The sequence below is a fragment of the Talpa occidentalis genome, unplaced genomic scaffold (assembly GCF_014898055.3).
Source record: "Talpa occidentalis isolate TD23 unplaced genomic scaffold, MPIMG_talOcc4v2.1 talOcc4.12, whole genome shotgun sequence".
Classification (NCBI taxonomy): Eukaryota; Metazoa; Chordata; class Mammalia; order Eulipotyphla; family Talpidae; genus Talpa; species Talpa occidentalis.
In genome coordinates, this window is record NW_023601212.1 from 5,572,734 (window position 1) to 5,590,528 (window position 17,795).

General features: G+C 43.7%; 1 protein-coding gene across 11 annotated transcripts in view; it reads left to right on the top strand.

The window, feature by feature from the left end:
• HNRNPM (heterogeneous nuclear ribonucleoprotein M) overlaps nt 1-17,795 on the top strand; it is a 263,350-nt gene that overhangs the window by 224,481 nt on the left and 21,074 nt on the right. For 8 of the 11 annotated variants that reach the window (XM_054692987.1, XM_054692990.1, XM_054692993.1 and 5 more), the window contains exon 2: nt 17,651-17,744. In XM_054692987.1, the coding sequence (XP_054548962.1) occupies nt 17,667-17,744 (78 nt within the window). In that variant the 5' untranslated portion in view covers nt 17,651-17,666. Of the gene's footprint in view, nt 1-968; nt 1,116-9,346; nt 9,517-16,590; nt 16,644-16,668; nt 17,566-17,650; nt 17,745-17,795 lie in introns of those variants that run through there. The other 3 variants (XM_037504858.1, XM_037504861.2, XM_054692988.1) reach the window with 3 other exon arrangements.

Here is a 17,795-nt window from a genome sequence, read left to right on the forward strand (position 1 = left end):
GCTTGAAGATGAGCGGATAAGGAAATTCTGTGAGATAGGCTGTTTGGGAAATAATGCCGAGAAGGGAACTTAGTGTTGAGGGTGGGGCTCAGTGTCTGGATTAGGCTGGGCTGCTGGATTTACTGTATTCTCTGGGCCTGGAGGTCTTAACCTGGATCAAAATCACCTTGCAGAATTAAGCAGTTGGGAGGGTTTGGCAGATAAAATACCCCCTGGAGCCTGATGGAATGTAGTTATTCTGTGAGGGAAAAAAAAAATCCCTTTGTGAGACTCGCGTTTGGTGGTTAGACGGGAATTTCTGCAAGATCCAGTAAGGTATTTCAATGTTCTAAAGACTCCAGAGAGAGAAGGTACTGGGGAAGGGAGCCTGACGCCTCGGCTCTGCCCTCCAGCCGGATCAAGGCGGCTGCTCCACGCAGTCCTGAAATCAGGTTTGAGAACAGGGCGGAGGGTTGCAGGTTTAGACAGGAAGGCGTCCCGTTTAGGGTGATGGGGTCTCCTGGCCTGTAGCTTATTTCTCCCATCACGTTTGGGTTTGTGCTCGTTCATTCACTCAAGAAACATCCAAGTCCCCAGCTTTGCGTCTGTGTGTTGGTTGCTGGGGTCAGTGAGAAAGTCTTAGGCGACGGGGGTCTCCTTGATACTCTAGGAAAACTTGCAGGAATCCCCCGACAGAAATGTCCTCGCCGCCCCGCCCCAGTTCCGATGGCAGGAAGCCGGGAACGACTAGGAGCTAGTGTGTGTGTGTGTCGGGAGGGGGGTGTTAGGCGGGGCTGGGGATATTTCTCCAATCCAGTAGGTGCCGAACAAGTTTTTTGCAGGGAATGAATGAAAACTAGCGTCACGTCCGCGCCTGCGCGCGGCGGGGGCGGGGGCGGGGCGGGGGCGGGCGGGAGCCGGCGGCGGCGCGCGCAGGCGTTACTGGTCGCTCCGGGTCACGTGGGCGCGCATGCGCAGCGCCGCGGAGCTCGCTCGCTCACACAAAGCCCAGACGCGGAGAAAATGGCGGCAGGGGTCGAAGCGGCGGCCGAGGTGGCGGCGACGGAGCCCAAAATGGAGGAGGAGAGCGGCGCGCCCGGCGTGCCGAGCGGCAACGGGGCTCCGGGGCCCAAGGGGTGAGTCCTTCACGGCGTCCCGTCCCCAGCGGGCGCATTCGCTGCGGCCGGCGGCGCCCCGTTAGGTCCTCGGGGCCTTCCCCCGGCGCGGCCTCGGCCGGGCCTTCCCGCGGGGCCTGCGCGGCGCGGGCGGCCCGGCCGTGCCGGGGGTCGCCGTCGGCCCCAGGGGCGCCCCAGCGGCCGCGCGCTTCTCCGAGGCCGCGGGCCTCAGCCTCCCTGGCCCCCAGGGCTGGGGCCGACCCCGACGAAGAGGCCGCAGGCCCGGCCTCCGCGCGAGGCGACGGCGCGGGCCCCGGAGCCGCCGAGCCGAACCCCGCTCGCCGGGCGGGTGACCTTGGGCGCGTGGTTTCGCTTCCTCCTGCCCCCGCCCGGGGTCCCCGTTTCCCGAGACGGGCGGGCGGGGGAGGGGAGCCAGTGCGCGCGCAGGCTCCGGCGCGCGGCCGGCGGGGCAAACTGTAGCCAGGGCGGGTAGGAGCCGGCGAGGGCGCGAGGCGGCCCGGGAAGGGGGGGCCCGCGGCGCGTCCCCCCGCCCCCGCCCTCGCCCTCGCCCTGCGGGGAGCGCCGCGGTCGGAACCGCCTCTCGCCCCACGCTCGGGCCCGGGCGCCAGTCCCAGGCCACCTCCCCAGGTGCGCAGTAGGTATTTGTGGAGAGATCGGATCTGCTGCTTAGTGCTCACCCGCGGAGACAGAGTAGGGGGGTTAAAATAAAAAAAGAAACATCTCTTCCGTGTTCCAAAGGAACGATTTTACTCAGTAAGGCGGGCTCACCCGCTTCCAAACTCCGTCACCTTTTCTAGCCCGGCCTTCAGGCCTTGGTGTTGAGTTTCCAAGCATTGTCTTCTGACCCTCGTGGAACCCACTCACCCTCATTACAGTCAACCTGCAAGAAAGATGCGGCTAGGGGAGGAGGAGGGGAAGGTTGGGCGCACAAATGATTACCCACAAATTATTAAAAATTGTGGCATGAAATTTACAATTGTAGCCATATTTCCGCATGTGGTTCAGTGCCATTAAGTGCATTCGCAGCGTTGTGCAACCCGTACCACTGTCCATATGCGGAATCACTCTCATCCCGAACAAACTATTGCCTTTAAACAGTAACTCCCTATTCCGGTGTCCACCCACCGCCCCGCCCCCAGCCCCCTTGGTTACCTTTGTTATACGTTCTCTCTTATGAATTGACTTTATTACAATTTTTTAAATATGAATAATCAGAGTTTATGGGGATTAAAAGTGAAGGTAGTTAAGGCATTTTATGTTAATGAGCATTCCCTGAGTTACTAGCGATGTAAATTAGCTTAGGTGATTGCTGGTCCTCAGATGGAGAGAAAGGTACCCTGGAAATATTCCCAGCATTTGTCTATTGACCACTCTAGAAAGGAATGGCTATAGGATTACTGAGGCCTTTAAGATACATTTATTTCCTACATATTTTTTTTCTTTCAAAGCAGTTTTAGGATGGAGTGCAGCTAGAACCGTGTTGGGTGAGAAGTTGCATTACAGATTATATAGCATCTGGGGTATATGTTGCAAGTTTCACCTTTCCATCCCTGTCCATCTTCAAGTAACTTTGTGATTGATTTGAGAAGCTTTAAATGTGAACTATTATTAGAAAGAACCTTAAGATTTTAAAAACAGCCAGTGTTGGAAAGAACCTCAGTGTCTAGGATTGCTTACTAGAGATGAGAGGAAGCTAACAACACTTATGTCTAGGTAGGACAGGTAGAAAACTTTGTTTTTGCATTATAAAGTTCTTGAAGTAAGCCTTTCAGAATAAAGCGGGAGTCCAGAAAGGCGGCCAACTACATTTTGTTACAATTATGCTGTGCTAGAAGAGGAGTTACAGATTTCTTTCCTTTTTTTTTTTTTTTTTTTTTTATAGAGGCATGTTTTATTTTTATTTGTTTGTTTGTTTTGTTTTTGTTTATACATGCACTGGGTACAGTCAGAAGCGCAGGAGGGTGAGAGAATTCACCAGAGCCAGAGCAGGGAGCAGAGCAGGCAGAAGGACCGAAGTACACTGCTGAGGGGAGCAGTCGGCGGCAGGAGAGGTCTGCGCGCCATGTGGGACCCTCCTCCGGTGGCTGGGGAGCAGCCGGGGATCAAACCGGCGCCGCAGAGGCCGCGGGCAGCTTCGCAACCCAGCGCTCAACCGCTGCGCCACTGGGGAGGCCCCAGATTTCTTTCCTTACCCAAAAGTAGTTTCCTATGATGTGGCTTGTAAGCCCAAATGGTGTAAAGAGAAGAAGCAATTGCTATTTTTTTTTAAAAGATTTATTTTTATTTATTTATACAAGCACTGGGTACAGTCAGAAGCGCGGGAGGGTGAGAGAATTCACCAGAGCCAGAGCGGGGAGCAGAACAGGCAGAAGGACCGAAGTACACAGCTGAGGGGAGCAGCGAGCGGTAGGAGAGATCTGTGCGCCATGTGGGACCCTCCTCTGGTGGCCGGGGAGCAGCTGGGGATTGAACCGGCGCTGCAGAGGCTGCAGGCAGCTTTGCAACCCAGCGCTCAACCGCTGCGCCACCGGGGAGGCCTGCAATTGCTATTTCTATGGAAATTTTTTGAGCTTCACCTTATTCCTCCCAAAAATAGCCTTCCAAATATCATATAAAACCTAAAATAATATTTAATGTGGCAAAAGCAGGAATGATATGATAAATACACAGCCTGTATGAAGTAGTTCCTGGGAAAGGAGCTTGGCGGTGCTGCTTGCCCTGTTCCAGGTATAAGTGCGAGTCGCCTCTGTAAGGCTCACTGCGAAACAAACACTGAGTATTATTTTCACTTTTCACCTTTTGTAGTAAGAATGAAAATCCTCTTGGCGTTTCTTGCCATTAAAGAAAATAAGTACTAACAGGTCTTTTGTAAGTTGCCTAATGCATAATCTTGGGGGGGGGTACATGTACCCAGTAGGGACAAGGAAGGATTCTCCCCCACCTAACTTGCTGGAGGCAAGGCAAGGTGGTGGGAGGCCATTCTGGAGGAGATGGAGATGATTGGAGACAGGCAGAGAGGAAAGATGTCTTAAAGACTGGGTTTTGATGTCTGTATGAAGAACTGAAGCGGCTTTATACTGGGGATCAGCTGGTGGGCAGTGAATTCCAGGCAGAGGAATTTGGATTTTTATCTTGAGCCTTTGAGGTATGGAATGTAAGTGAAGCTGCTTCTGACCTTTGTCTCCACCAGGAGTGGAGTGTGCTGCAAACCACAAGCAGTGAACCAGCAAGCTTGGATGAGGACACAGATAAGAAAGTTTGTTTTGTAGTGCCTTTTCTCCTGGGTGTTTGAGGAGGATCTTTATTTTTTATTTTTATTTTTTTTTGAGGATCTTTATTTTGATGAGAAATTGATTCCCTCAATTCAGTCTTAACTCAGTGTATATTTAGTTGGGGGGGGAGAGGATTTTTTTTTTTTAATGTTGCACTATATATTTAAAGTCAGTGACTTAGCTTACTTTTTCCTCCACGTTAATTTTATGAGCAAATCAGAAGGTGGAAAATTTGTATTTATCATAGAGGTAATGCAAAGTGTTGATTCTAGCTTTAAAACCAGAAATTTTTTTTTTTTAAAAGGTTTATTTGTTTATTTATACAAGCACTAGGTACAGTCAGAAGAGTGGGAGGGTGAGAGAATTCACCAGAACAGGCAGAAGGACCAAAAACACTGCTGAGGGGAGAAGTGGGCGCAGCAGGAGAGGTCTGCGCGCCATGTGGGACTCTCGCCAGTGGCCTGGGATCGAACTGGCGCTGCAGAGGCTGCGGGCAGCCCAGCGCTCAACCGCTGCGCCACCGGGGAGGCCCCACAAAAAGATTTTTCTAAAAACAATTGGTAAAACTCAGGTTAAGGAATCTTGACTCCAAGGTCCTTGATGCTGCCACAGTAGTGTCTTGATAATCAACCTCATGAAAAAGTTATAAGAATTGTTTTATTTAAGCCAGATTTTCTGCTTTGCAATTGTTTGCGGTACTTGATTATATTTTTAAAAGATATTTACTTACGCATACAAGAACTGGGGTACCGGCCACAGGTGTGGGGGGTGGGGTGTGTGTGTGATAGGATTCATCAGAGACAGAGTGGGGAACAGAACAGGCAGACTGACTAAAATACACTGCTGAGGAGAGCTGCAGGCGAGACAGGAGAGATCTGCTGCACCATGTGGGCAGCTCCCTGGTGTAGTCCAGGGATTCAACTTGTGTTGCTGAGGCTGCCGATAGCTTTATAGTGCTGTGTCTAACCCCTTGTGCCACCACGGAGGCCCTGTTTGCTGTACTTTAATACGTGATTGTATACTTCGTAAAAAGAATTTTTGAGACATGTCAGAATGCATTAACAATTAGAAAGGGGAGGGGCTCTGGATTATTTGAATGAATTCTGCCAGCTCTTTTGATTTTACTTTGCTTTTTGCTTATATTTAGGCAGAGAGATACTTGTCCACAAATTTAGATTGCTTGTTTTTTTTCTCAGATGGACTCTCAGTATCATGTTTTATGGTCAAGAGTTAAAGACTTAGTCTTGGTGGGCTTGGCTTTAAGCTCTAATCACTAGGAGTGAAATCAAGTAAGTTCCTTTCCCTCAAGAAAATATTGGTACAAAAATATATCATTGCCACAGTTATTGTGTGCCAAGACTTTCCTTTAACTTTCTAAGTGTGGATAGAAACTTTTATTTATTTAAAAAATTTTTTTTCTACTTTCTTTTTTAAAAAAAAAAAGTATTTATTTATTTATTTATTTATTTATTTATACATACAAGCACTGGGTACAGTCAGAAGCGCGGGAGGGTGAGAGAATTCACCAGAGCCAGAGCGGAGAAGAGAACAGGCAGACTGACGAAGTACACTTCTGAGGGGAGCAGCCGGGCGGCAGGAGAGGTCTGTGTGCCATGTGGGACCCTCGCCAGCAGCCGGGGATCAAACCGGCGCTCCAAAGGCTGCGGGCAGCTTCACAGCCCAGCGCTCAACCTCTGCACCACCGGGGAGGCCCTGGATAGAAACTTATTGATGAAGGAACTGAGGCCTAGCAAAGGGGTGGTAATATTGGGGTTCAGACCTAGATGAGTAACACTGCTTCTTAGCCACTGAGGTATGGTGCTTTACATTTACCAAGCAGCTTTTAGGCTGTTGAGTCTATACAGTATCACTGAGCTGCAGTACACAGCTGGTTTTGCTGGTAAAGAATCAGAGATAGTGCTCTCCACAGCTTACGTGCCTTAGAGCAGCTCAGACTTGAAAGGGTTTCCTGAAGATTCCCTTTACTTAAGGATGGTTCTCAAGGTTTTTGGGTTTGCCATTTCAAATTTGTGTGGTATGAGCATGGAGGCATATGAGGATAGGGATTCATCATCACACAGTGAAGGTAGCAGTCCTTTGTGCAGTAAGCACGCAGTCTTTTTGTTATGTGTGATCTTTACAGTGTAATTCCAGAGTGGTGGAGCAGTGACACCATAAAATTATCAGAACACAGACATAAACCCAAAGCGATATTAAAAATAATATTAGTTTAATGATGTGGAAGATATTTAACATCCCATTCCGGGTCATTTCATCGTAACACAGAGGGAGAGCAGAGGGAGGGAGGATACTCCTGGCCAGGGCCACTCTGAAATTTGAACATTCTCCCCTTGTCTCTCTGGGTTTTCAGAAAAAGTGGATTTATTGAAATAGACTGCTAAGAGAAGCAGCCGGCAAGACAGGAAAGTTCTGCTGCCCTATCTGGGTTTTCTCTAGGTACTGTCTGATTTCCTCTCATATCCCAGAGATGTGCACACACTTCAGTGTATGGATATGCCACCGTTTTATTACCTGTTAGTAGACTTTTTTTTTTTTTTAAAGATTCATTTATTTATTTATACAAGCACCGGGTACAGTCAGAAACGCGGGAGGGTGAGAGAATTCACCAGAGCCAGAGCGGGAAGCAGAGCAGGCAGAAGGACCAAAGTACACTGCTGAGGGGAGCAGCGGGCGGCAGGAGAGGTCTGCGCGCCATGCGGGACCCTCCTCCAGTGGCCGGGGAGCAGCCGGGGAGCGAACCGGCGCTGCAGAGGCTGCGGGCAGCTTCGCAACCCAGCGCTCAACCGCTGCGCCACCGGGGAGGCCCAGTAGACTTTTATTTTTTTAAGATTTGTTTTATTTATCATACAACAGCTGGGGTGCAGGCCAGAGGTGTGGGGGGGGCGGGGACACGGTGAGAGGATTCACCAGAGTGGGGAGCAGAACAGGCAGATTGAAATACACTGCTGAGGGGAACAGTGGACAGACAGGAGAGATGCTGCGCTATGTGGGTCAGCTCCCTGGACGGGGATTTGAACACTGCATTGGCTGCCGATAGCTTCATAGCAGTGCTGAGACTTAATCCCTTGCTCCACCAGGGAGGCCCTTGTTACAAATATTTTAGAGCTAGAGAAAAATAGTCTTCTAATTTTATCTTGAAGATAAATGAGAAAATCGCACTCGACATTTTAAAAATGAACTTTTTAAAAGACTACTCTTGAACTATGACATCGTCTATACTTTGTGTTTTAGTGGCTTTGAGAGTTCTTTATAATTCTGTTATAGGATTGACTGTAGTCACTAGATTTATGAAATGGTCAAATTTTTAAAAAGATTGGAAGTGATGTGGTAGCTCTAATTCCTTATACTTTGAGGACACTTCTCAGAGAGAGGAATTTGGGTACAGTGGTGCTTTGCCCACACTTTGGGCATAATCCTTGAGCTGCTTTCTTGATGGTGAGACCCGTGATGGTCAGTCATTAAACCCAGCCAAATACCGCAGGCTCTCTGATTATATTGGGTATCTTATTCTTACCTGTAATAATAATGGGGGGGGGGCTGTGTGTGGACTAGACACTTTATTGTCAGCTTTGGCTGTAATTAATTATTTATACATTTTGTAACCAGTAGGTGAGCTAAGCGGTTTGAAAACACAGACTGGAACCATTACTATGTCGTGGACCCTGTGTCACTGGTTTTTAGTGTAAATAAAAATATTTGAGTTTCGAAAGAAAGTACCTGTAGAGCTCAGAAACGAATGTTAACACATGGAGGCACCTAATATGTAGGAAAAGAGTATTAGGAAAGAGCATGCCAAGAAGCATTTGCCTGCCTTTGCCAAAAACGGGATTTTTATTTTGGGTGCTCTTTTGCCTCCCACGCTAGCTCAGACTTGGATTTACGTGGCTTTAAAGAAGTAGGGTTGTGTAGAGAATGAAGTAGGGTTGTGTAGAGAATGTTTTTTTTTCCTTTCAAAATAGATCTTTTGTTGTGGTAAATATAAAATTTGCCACTTTAACCACTCTAAGTATACAATTTAGTGGCATTAGTTAAGTGTTGTGCATTATACCACTGTCCATTTCCAGACTTTTTTTTTTTTTTAATCCCAAACAAAAAACGTCCTCATTAAACAAAACTCTCCATTCCCACCTCACCCCAGCCCCTGTAACCTTTTAACTCCTCTGTCTGGAATGTTTCACTTACCGTAAGATTTTCAAAATTCATCTGTGTTGCAGTGTGTGTCAGTGCTGCTTTCCTTTTTATGATGTAATACTGTTCCGTGGATGCACACTGTATTGTGTCCCTGTCACCTGGTGGTGACCTCTTGCAGGTTGTTGCCACCTTTTGGCTCTTGGGTGTGATGCTGCTGTTGGTATTCAAGTTCCTGGGTCCTTGTTTTTAGTGTTTTTTGTGTATGCCTTGGTCACGTATAATTAGTATATGTTTTAACATTTTTAGTAACTTCCAAACTGTTTTCTGTAGAGGCCGTACCATTTTATATTCCCACTTTAAAAAAGACATTTTCCCCCCCATAATAAAAAACACTTTCATTTGTGAAGCCAAAATTGGTTGGACCTATGTGCACCACCTCATATCTCTCCCATAAAATCTTGTAAATCTTCCCTTTTTTCTTGTTTTGGCTTGGATGGAATAAAAACACCTTGGTGCAGGGAATTGGCATCTCCCAGCTCTATTACAGACCCATAGGAATATGCAGAGATCTAGGAGAGCTTACTTTGGGGATAGTTTCTTGGATAGGTGGGTCTTAAGGTGTCACTTATTCAACTTTTTCAGCCCTGTGAAGCACTTAAGTGTGAATGTCCTAATGAAACAGTGTTAGTTTGTGTGGTATGTAATTGTGTGTGGAATTAATCTGGCATAATAAACCTGGTTAATCAAATATTTTTCACATTGTGCTAACATGGGGACCTTTTTTCTCCCTCCTTTTTTTGTATTCAGTGAAGGAGAGCGGCCTACTCAGAATGAGAAGAGGAAGGAGAAAAACATAAAAAGAGGAGGCAATCGCTTTGAACCATATGCCAATCCAACTAAAAGATACAGAGCCTTCATTACAAATATACCTTTTGATGTGAAGTGGCAGTCACTTAAAGACCTGGTTAAAGAAAAAGGTAATGGTACTGGTGTTTGAGTAGGGTAAGAAGGTTGCTGTGTCATCTTTCTGTGGCTAATTCCTTGGTTATTTTTTTGTCAGTGGAAGCTGTTCTGGGTAGAGCATGTGTTCTGTCCAGGCTTGAGAGTTAAGTCCCTCTACCCAGCCCAATTTTTTTTTTTTTTTTTTTTTTTTTTTGTGGTCATGCACCTGTGTGTCAGACAGGGTGGTTTGTACGGTCCCTTGCCCTCCGAATGATTTTACTGGCTTAATATGGTTTATAGGGCTTTGATTAAGCTTGAGGGGAGCCTCTTTGTGTCAAGGAAATTTTTTGAATTCTTCATTTTAGGTGGGAGAGGTTTTTTTTTAGGTTTTTTTTTTTTTTTTTTTTTTTTTTTTTTTTTAACTGGTGGGAAGGTTGTTTGTTTAAATTTTGTGGATGTCTTCTGGGACCAAATTTGGTAGGTAGAACTTGTGTTGCTCAGATTATAAATTAGAAAACATCAAACTGTTAGACTTTTCCACCCCTGGGAAAAAAGAGTAGATTGGCAATTGAGCTCAAAAGAAACCATCTGCTGTGTAATGCAGTGCCTCAGGAGCACGTCAGTCACAGCTCTGGTGTCTAAATTGTGGCTAGGCAGGGGAAGCAACTGAAGCTCTGCTGCCACCAGGAGGTCTGAGGAGGTTGGTTGCCCCCCTGGTCCTGTGCCTGTCCCCTCCTCATACACTGCCCCTTTCCCCACCACCCCATGTGCATCTTCTTTCTCCACACTCTTCTGCTGCTTTTGTCTTTTCCTGATTCTTGGCCCTGCTGGTGGCACTCAGGGCTAAAGAGATTGATTGCTCTGCCCTGTTTAAACTATCGACAGAGAACAATTTGTCTTAATGCCTTGAGGTCTCCCATCACCCCACACCCACAGGAAACCTAGAATCAAATTACCCTTAAATGGAATCTTTTTGAAGGACTGAGAGGTATTGGTTTTCTGGAGCATTCATAATGAAAAGAGATTTGAGCTTGATTTGTCAAATGATTAACACTTCAGTGACAGATGCCACTTGGATAGGCCATTCTGGTATGTGTACTGGTGCTCCCAGCATTGGGTTTTGAAATTTTGAATGGCCCACTGCCATCATTGTCCCATCACTTAATCCAACCATGACGTGCCAGATGACTGGGCACCTTGAACCTCTCTGTGCAGTTATGTATGCTGCTCCCATGTAGTATTTCCAAACGTTTGGTGTGAGATTTGTCTTCTGCCTTGATCAGCCAAATCATTCCTACCAATGTTCCTAGGGCAAAAGTGAAGTTTCTTTTTGTCTGAAGGGCGTGTCATGTGGCATCCCAGATGCAGTGTTCTTGGTTTTTGGGACTGCTGCTTCAATACAAGCTTAGCATTTCTGTACAGTCCAGTTGGGTCTCATTTGAATTAGTTTTTGGGATAACCCCCAAATTTGTGTTCTCGTGATTTGGTTGAACCGCTGAATTGATACTTACATTGCCAATAAGGTATAGTAGTTCCAAGAACCAGGAATGTGGCTTTGAAAATGCAATTGTCAGAATTTTGTAAGAGATTGCTGGCCAAATTATTTTTTCATTTTTAGGAGTGTGTGAACCAGTTTTGGGACATGATGGATAAAGTAGGTGACATTTTTACTGCTTTACCATTCAGTACTTCAGTTTTGGAAGCCTTAAAGCTGGTAGCAACAGCCGCCGCCGCCATGACGTTTCTGGATGTAGAAGCAGTTCACCTCAATTTCCTATTTTACGCTGCATTAAGTGTGGCGCCAGCCTGTTGGTTTACTTAGATACTTCCAAACTGGTTCTCATATTCCCCTGGCATACTGCTATGAATGCCCTGGCTCAGCCCTCTCCGTGTATTTTTGGTGGTGTAATTTAGAATTACAGGTGTGCAGTAAATCACTTATTTTTAAGAAATTCTAAAATGTTCTTGTTTAGAGCTCCCCTGTACAGGTTAAATTAATACTCTGCTCAATTAAATTACTTGCCATATTGGACTGTGGGTAAAGAGAATTTGTAAGAGAATGGTAATCTTTTTTTTATGGTAATGTTTATCTCAGTATGTGAAATCTAAAAAAAAAAAATTATTGCGTTTACATATGATTCCTTAAGAAATGTCTTTTTCATGTTGAGGTTTTAAAAATATGTGTTATTCTTGTCTTGGTACACCCAAATTATGCTTAAATGGTTATTTGGAATCTGGAATATTTATTTGAAATCTGTTGCAAATTAAGTTGTACATTTCTGAAGACTTGTTATTGCATAGAAAAAAAATGTAGATAAGAGACAGTTACACCCTAAGAGTGTTTGTTTCAAAATATCTCAGGACCAGACAAAGCACAGAGTTTTGGGTTGTCCTGATCCAGCCACTCTTCAGTTGGTCCACATTTCAAGAGTATCCTGAGTAGTCGTGGTGTTTCAGGAAAATAGTAGAATAAGAGCAGAATTAGTTTTCCTCAACTTAAAATTCTGAAAAAATGTTCTGTTACTGCAGCATTGTCTAATCACCACATCTCAGAATTGGAGTAGCTTTTACCAGTGCTTTCCTAAGGATGGTCATGTCTGAGCTTGTCTTGTGTCCTGCATCCCACCCCACCCATTAATTTCTGGTCTCCTTTCCCCGCAAGCCCCCTTTGGGCAGCAACATGCATATTTTTCCATCATTAATTTTGGCACCTTACTGAATTTTTGGAAATCCTGTTAATGCATGTATTTTGTGAATCTGGTTACTTAAACCTTTTCCCCGGATTTGCTTGGTGCCCAGCTCTTTGGCACTATTGTGAAATCAGCATTGTTGATATTAAAGAGGTAATATATTGAGAACTTTATTTTGTTCTAAGCCAGGCAGTTTTTTGCTTATACTCTACTCCCCCACATCCTGTCAGTTTCTGGGCTTTAACAACAGGTTTCCCACGTCCTTCCTTTTGACCGTGCTTATTTTTTAAATGGAGATACTACATGGTTGCTGGGAACTCTGAAGAGTTCAAATGAAAAAGAAATTGAGAGCCAGATTTGAAAGTGATTTAACAGTCCTCACAACTTCCTAATTGTCATCACTTGACACATAATTGGTATACAAATCTTAAAAGTGTTTGACCGTAAGGCTTGGGTGGGAAAATTAAGATTTTGAGAACAAAGGGTGGTCTGGGGGATTTTAAACTTTTAAATAGTGTTGCATTAAATTACTGGCAAGTCCTGTGTGGATGAAGAAAGTGTGGCATTGGCCTGCTGCTGCTCCTGGCCTAACCAGGGCGCTGGCTGTTTTGTGGCAGGACTGTGCTGCACCAGCAGTGAGCAAACACTGGAGCACAGTTTGAGGAATAAAGGAAGGTCAGTGATGTAGTTTACTCTCAATCAATCCCAGTTTAGCAGCAGTCAGTTTAACTTGTGTGAGCAAAGATTTCTTTAATCATTTAATCCTTCTGTTTTTATTTAATGCATCACTTTAACTTTCAGATTCCAGCTGACAGAAAACCAAGGCCCAGAGGGCAAGTGTAGTCCTATAGAAAATCTCCCTTGGCTCTTAGACATAATCTACATGTGGGTCTGAGGAGCAGAACTTCATTTTCTGTTTAAGTAAAAACCCCTCCCTACCCAGTCTATTTGTCTGCCCCTTTTTTTCTTGTTGTAGATTTCAAACCTGCATTTTAGAAAAGGTTGTTATTTGAAAATGGTGGGTACTTAAGTTGAAACACCCCAAGAATGCAGCCTAACCTGGCTTTTATTTGGTGAATTTGGTCTAGTTGAGAGAGGTAGTACTCTCCTGGTTCCTGCCATGGAAATGGAGCAAGAATGAGATAATTTTTTAACTTGTCTGCAAGTCAAGCAGTCACTATTATAGACTGATTATTTTGCCTTATTACAAGTAGTCTATATATTGAAGAAAAACTTTTCCAAATTAAAAGATGCATTTTTTTCATGTACCCCTCCATTAAAGTGGAAATTTACTACTAAGAGGTAAAAAATGTTTGATGATATGCCTTGCTTTTGAGCCCCCTCCACTCCCAAACCCCTTTTTAAGTATTTAGGTCTTTTCACATATGAAGCTCTCTCCACCTAAGCTTTAGCCCCTCCTACCCGCCCACCCCCCCTTCAGATTTCGGCATTAAATAAGAACACACAAAAAAGCAGATGCTCTTGGTAGGATTAAAAATGTGTGCAGGAGTGTTAAAAATACCTCCAAGGGACTGCCTCCGTTCTTTTTGGTTGCTCATCTACTTATCCTGGTGATGTGCTTTATTCTTGAGGCAGTTTTTAAAATAATTCACCTAAATGTTAGTCAAAAATGATTTCTTGGAGCATTTTAAAATACAGGTAGGTGATAACATTTAGTGTTAGATTTTTCAGTCTTGGCTTTCATTTAGCTGTTTTGATGTTTGAAAGCTGCTGGATAATTTGTCTGGGCCTCAGCTTGGGATTCCATGGATTCACTCCACCTTCAGGAAGGGAGAGGAGGGGCAGTATTTTTGAATACCTATGAGTTCCATTTCTGTGAGGCTCTTGCTAATGCCAATTTATCTCTGCCTCAGTCCTGTGTGATAGGCTCTAGTTGATTTGGCCTTTTAAACCACATCATTGAATGTGACCAGATTATGCATAGTTAGCAAGGTTTGCCTTCAAATTCTGGATATTTGCACTGACTATACTAAACAGGTCTCTGCTGTAATATTGTAGAATTAAAGGAAAGGCGGTCTTTGAAGCCTTCATTATTGTCTTCCTGTAGGGAAATATGAGTTAGCAACCATTGTAGTTCCTGTAACAGTGATTTGTACTGCAAGTCATAATGTCCATGCTGTCTCTCCTAAGGTAGAGCCTGGAATTTTAAGAATTCACTGGAATTTTAAGAATTTGTGAGGTGCCATGGGTATTATAGATGATGCTTGGGAACAGCACTTATTCAAGCTAGAGCCACAGTGAATGCGTACCTATGGCTTACCTCATAGGATGGAGGGGTTTTTTATTGTAATTTTTTATTCTTGCTAAATAACCATACCATTTAGGGGGGAACAAAGGAAATGTTTTAAGCAAACTTATGGTACAAAGGATTGAAGTTGGATGTGTGTGCCATCACTAGAATGTTAACTGGGAAAAGTCCTAATTTCTAAACCTGGCTTTTTGTTAAAATGGTTATGACCATGGAAAAAAATTTGGTTTGGACTTGCTTGGTTTCTGAGTTGCAACAATACCTTGGAAAAGGGTCTTTATGGACATTCATTAGAAACTTAAAATTTGCAACAGTATTTGAATTCTGATAACATGGTTATATCTGTCTTGAGTTAGATATTGTGATTTTATTTTTTAAGGTCTGTTAGGCGGTAGTCATAGCTGGTAGGAAATAAATGTGGGTTTCTTTTCACTGTCTTGACATTACTTGACATTTTCATCAAAGTGGAGACACGGGCTATTGGTCCTCAAATGGCTGCTGCTGTTGAAACAAATGGCTTTTAATATGGCTTCAGGAATGTCCGTAACTTTTTTCAACTTGATTTATTTCTGTAAGGGGAAAATAAAGCCAACGTGGACATGGTCCCGTGAATCATTTATCAGTTTGCCCCTGAGAAGTACATCCTCTAAAAGTTAACTATACCAGTCACTCCTCTCTTCTTTCATTTCTTTGCACGAATTCTCTGTCCTGCCTTTTGTGCAAAATGTTGGTTTCGTTCTGTAACATTTGAGGGGAGGACAGTGGAGGTGAGGCGATACTTACGCTGTGAACACTTGCCTTCTTGCTTTCAGCTGCTGTGCATAAAAATATATAGGTCTAACAAACAGACCTTCAAAATGTTATTTTTATTTGAATTTTATTTTACATTTCAGTCTTATACTAATTTTTAAATTCCCTAAATAATTTTAATATTCTTTGAATAAAGGAGTAGAGTAGGTAGGACTTGTTGAGGCATTAAGAGGGTTATTTTCACCCTTGTGCTGCAAACCAGACTTGAAAATTGCATTGGAGAAGGCTTTACCATCTTGAAAACATCTTCCAGTAAGAAAAAATTCCTGAGAACAAAAGTCCTTTGTTGACTTTGGAGACGCTGCTTAGAGATCGTTTTCTCCAAGTTAACATGTTAAACTTCTCTGTTTTCTGTGTGCCATCTTCAAGTTCAGCAGCCATTTTGGTGGTGGTTTTCTGGATGGGCTCTAATATCTGGTCATGGTGGTCATGAGTTGGCAATCCAAACCTTGAGGAAAAGCTGCAGAATCCTTTGAAATTTTGTTTTTATCCCCTTTGTCTGGTTAGAATTAAGTGAATTTAACTGTTTAGCCAAAAACTGAGCTCTAAATTTGTGTTTATGTTTTTTTAATGGGGAAGTTGAGAAAGCAGCAAGAATATGGATTTATAATTCACTGAAGAGAATCCAGGTGCTGCTCTGGATTTGTGATGTCTACTCAAAGATTCTACTTCTAACACTTAAGGCACCTAGTGCTGTGCGCAAGACCACCTAGAGAATTTGTGGGACCCAAATTGCAAAATGAAAACTCGGGGGCCCCTTGTTAAAATCATTATTCAGCATTTCAAGACAGTTGGAATGGAAGCGTAAACGGAGTGTTGGGGCCTCCGGGCTGCAGTACAGCATGCATACCCAGATAAGTCGGTCCTACTGTGTGTGCACCTTTGAGTATATGTACACATCCTTGTATTTAGCTTCTGAGCCAAGGTCAGTGACTTTGCCATTTGTGTGCTGTTAACCTGCTTTCATCAGGAAGAGTGTATGTGTAAAACTGTTTTCCTCCCTTCCCCCAAAAGTGAACCACGCAGACTTCTTTCCTATAGATTTGGATTGCCTCTAGTCATGAGTGAGTATTCCAGGCAGGGAAACTGATACGGAAATCTGTGGAAATAGCTTTTGTTTGTGGTGGGAGGAAAATCAAGGACATATTGTTAACAAGTTTCACCTTCTTTTACTGCACACCTGTAATGCCTAGTTTGGTGGTTTAGAGAACATGGAGTGTTTCTGGGCTTTCTTATAAGGCAGAGGCTCCATACAAGGTTGCTGATGATTGTTCTAAATTCCCATTGTTTTCTTGGCTTTTCTCCCTTGGTTTATGTGTCGTCTGGAAACTGATTTGTAGTTGGTGAGGTAACATACGTGGAGCTCTTAATGGACGCTGAAGGAAAGTCAAGGGTAAGTGTCTGAGAGAATTTCTTCTGTGGATTTACTACATGAAAAATGTAACTGTATGGTGGCGTGGAATCGAATGAAATCAGGAAGGCAGTGAGTGCTCACGTTACAGTAGCTATGTTTGATTTTGCCAAACATTTGAGTGGGGTGGGAGGGGATCTGCAAACGGGAGTCCCGCTTTTCCAAATGGCTGGCCAAAGAGCTTTTTGGTATTCTGTTTGGATGCCCATTTTGGGTAACTGGGGACCAATAGCAGCATTGTCTCTTTGTTAACAGAGGAATTGGCTGTGTGTGAATTATGCATGGAATTTCAGTGGTGGTATATTAATGTAAAACGTGTGTTCTTGTCTAGAAAATGTTACTCTTGGTTGTTTGCTGAATTTGAAAGTTGTGTGAACCAAAGATTCTGAAAAGTTGCCTTTGTGCCAGTAAATTGTAAAACAAATATTTAAAACCTGAATGTTTAAAATTGGCCTAGTTTAAAGAGAAAATTAACTACTTTCTGTCGTGCAATAGAATGGCTGAGAATAATCAAAAGGATGAGCTTAACTACGGAAGGGATGGATTTAGGAGACTAGTATGATAAGGAATTGATTGATTATAGAGGAAAGCAGATCTAAAGTTTGTGTGATTTCTTGGAGAACCTGAATTTAGGTCTGCTTATTATAACTTAGCAACTTTAGTGCAGTGGTAATGTGTGGGCATAGGGAAATACTAAGGAGCCCAGCTCTTTATAAAGGAAAGCTAGGAAAGATACTTCTGTCAGCCTCCCCTTAGACAAGGGTTGATTAAAAAAAAATTAACTTTGTTACATAAATCATTTTTAATTTTTAGTTGTCATTGATATTTACTATTTTTTTTTTCTTTTTCCTCCCCTTTTCCTTGCTCTTCTGACTGGTCTGTGACGACTTCCAAAGGGATGTGCGTAAGTATTGTTTAGTGACTTATTGGCATTTGGGTCTTCTAAGTTTTAGGACTGGTTTCATACATTTCCTTTTGCCTCTTCATAGTGTCGTTGAATTCAAGATGGAAGAAAGCATGAAAAAAGCTGCAGAAGTTCTAAACAAGCATAGTCTGAGTGGAAGACCACTGAAAGTCAAAGAAGTAAGCTCTTAAAACACTGGATGCCAATTATAATTGTTGAATTGTCCCTGC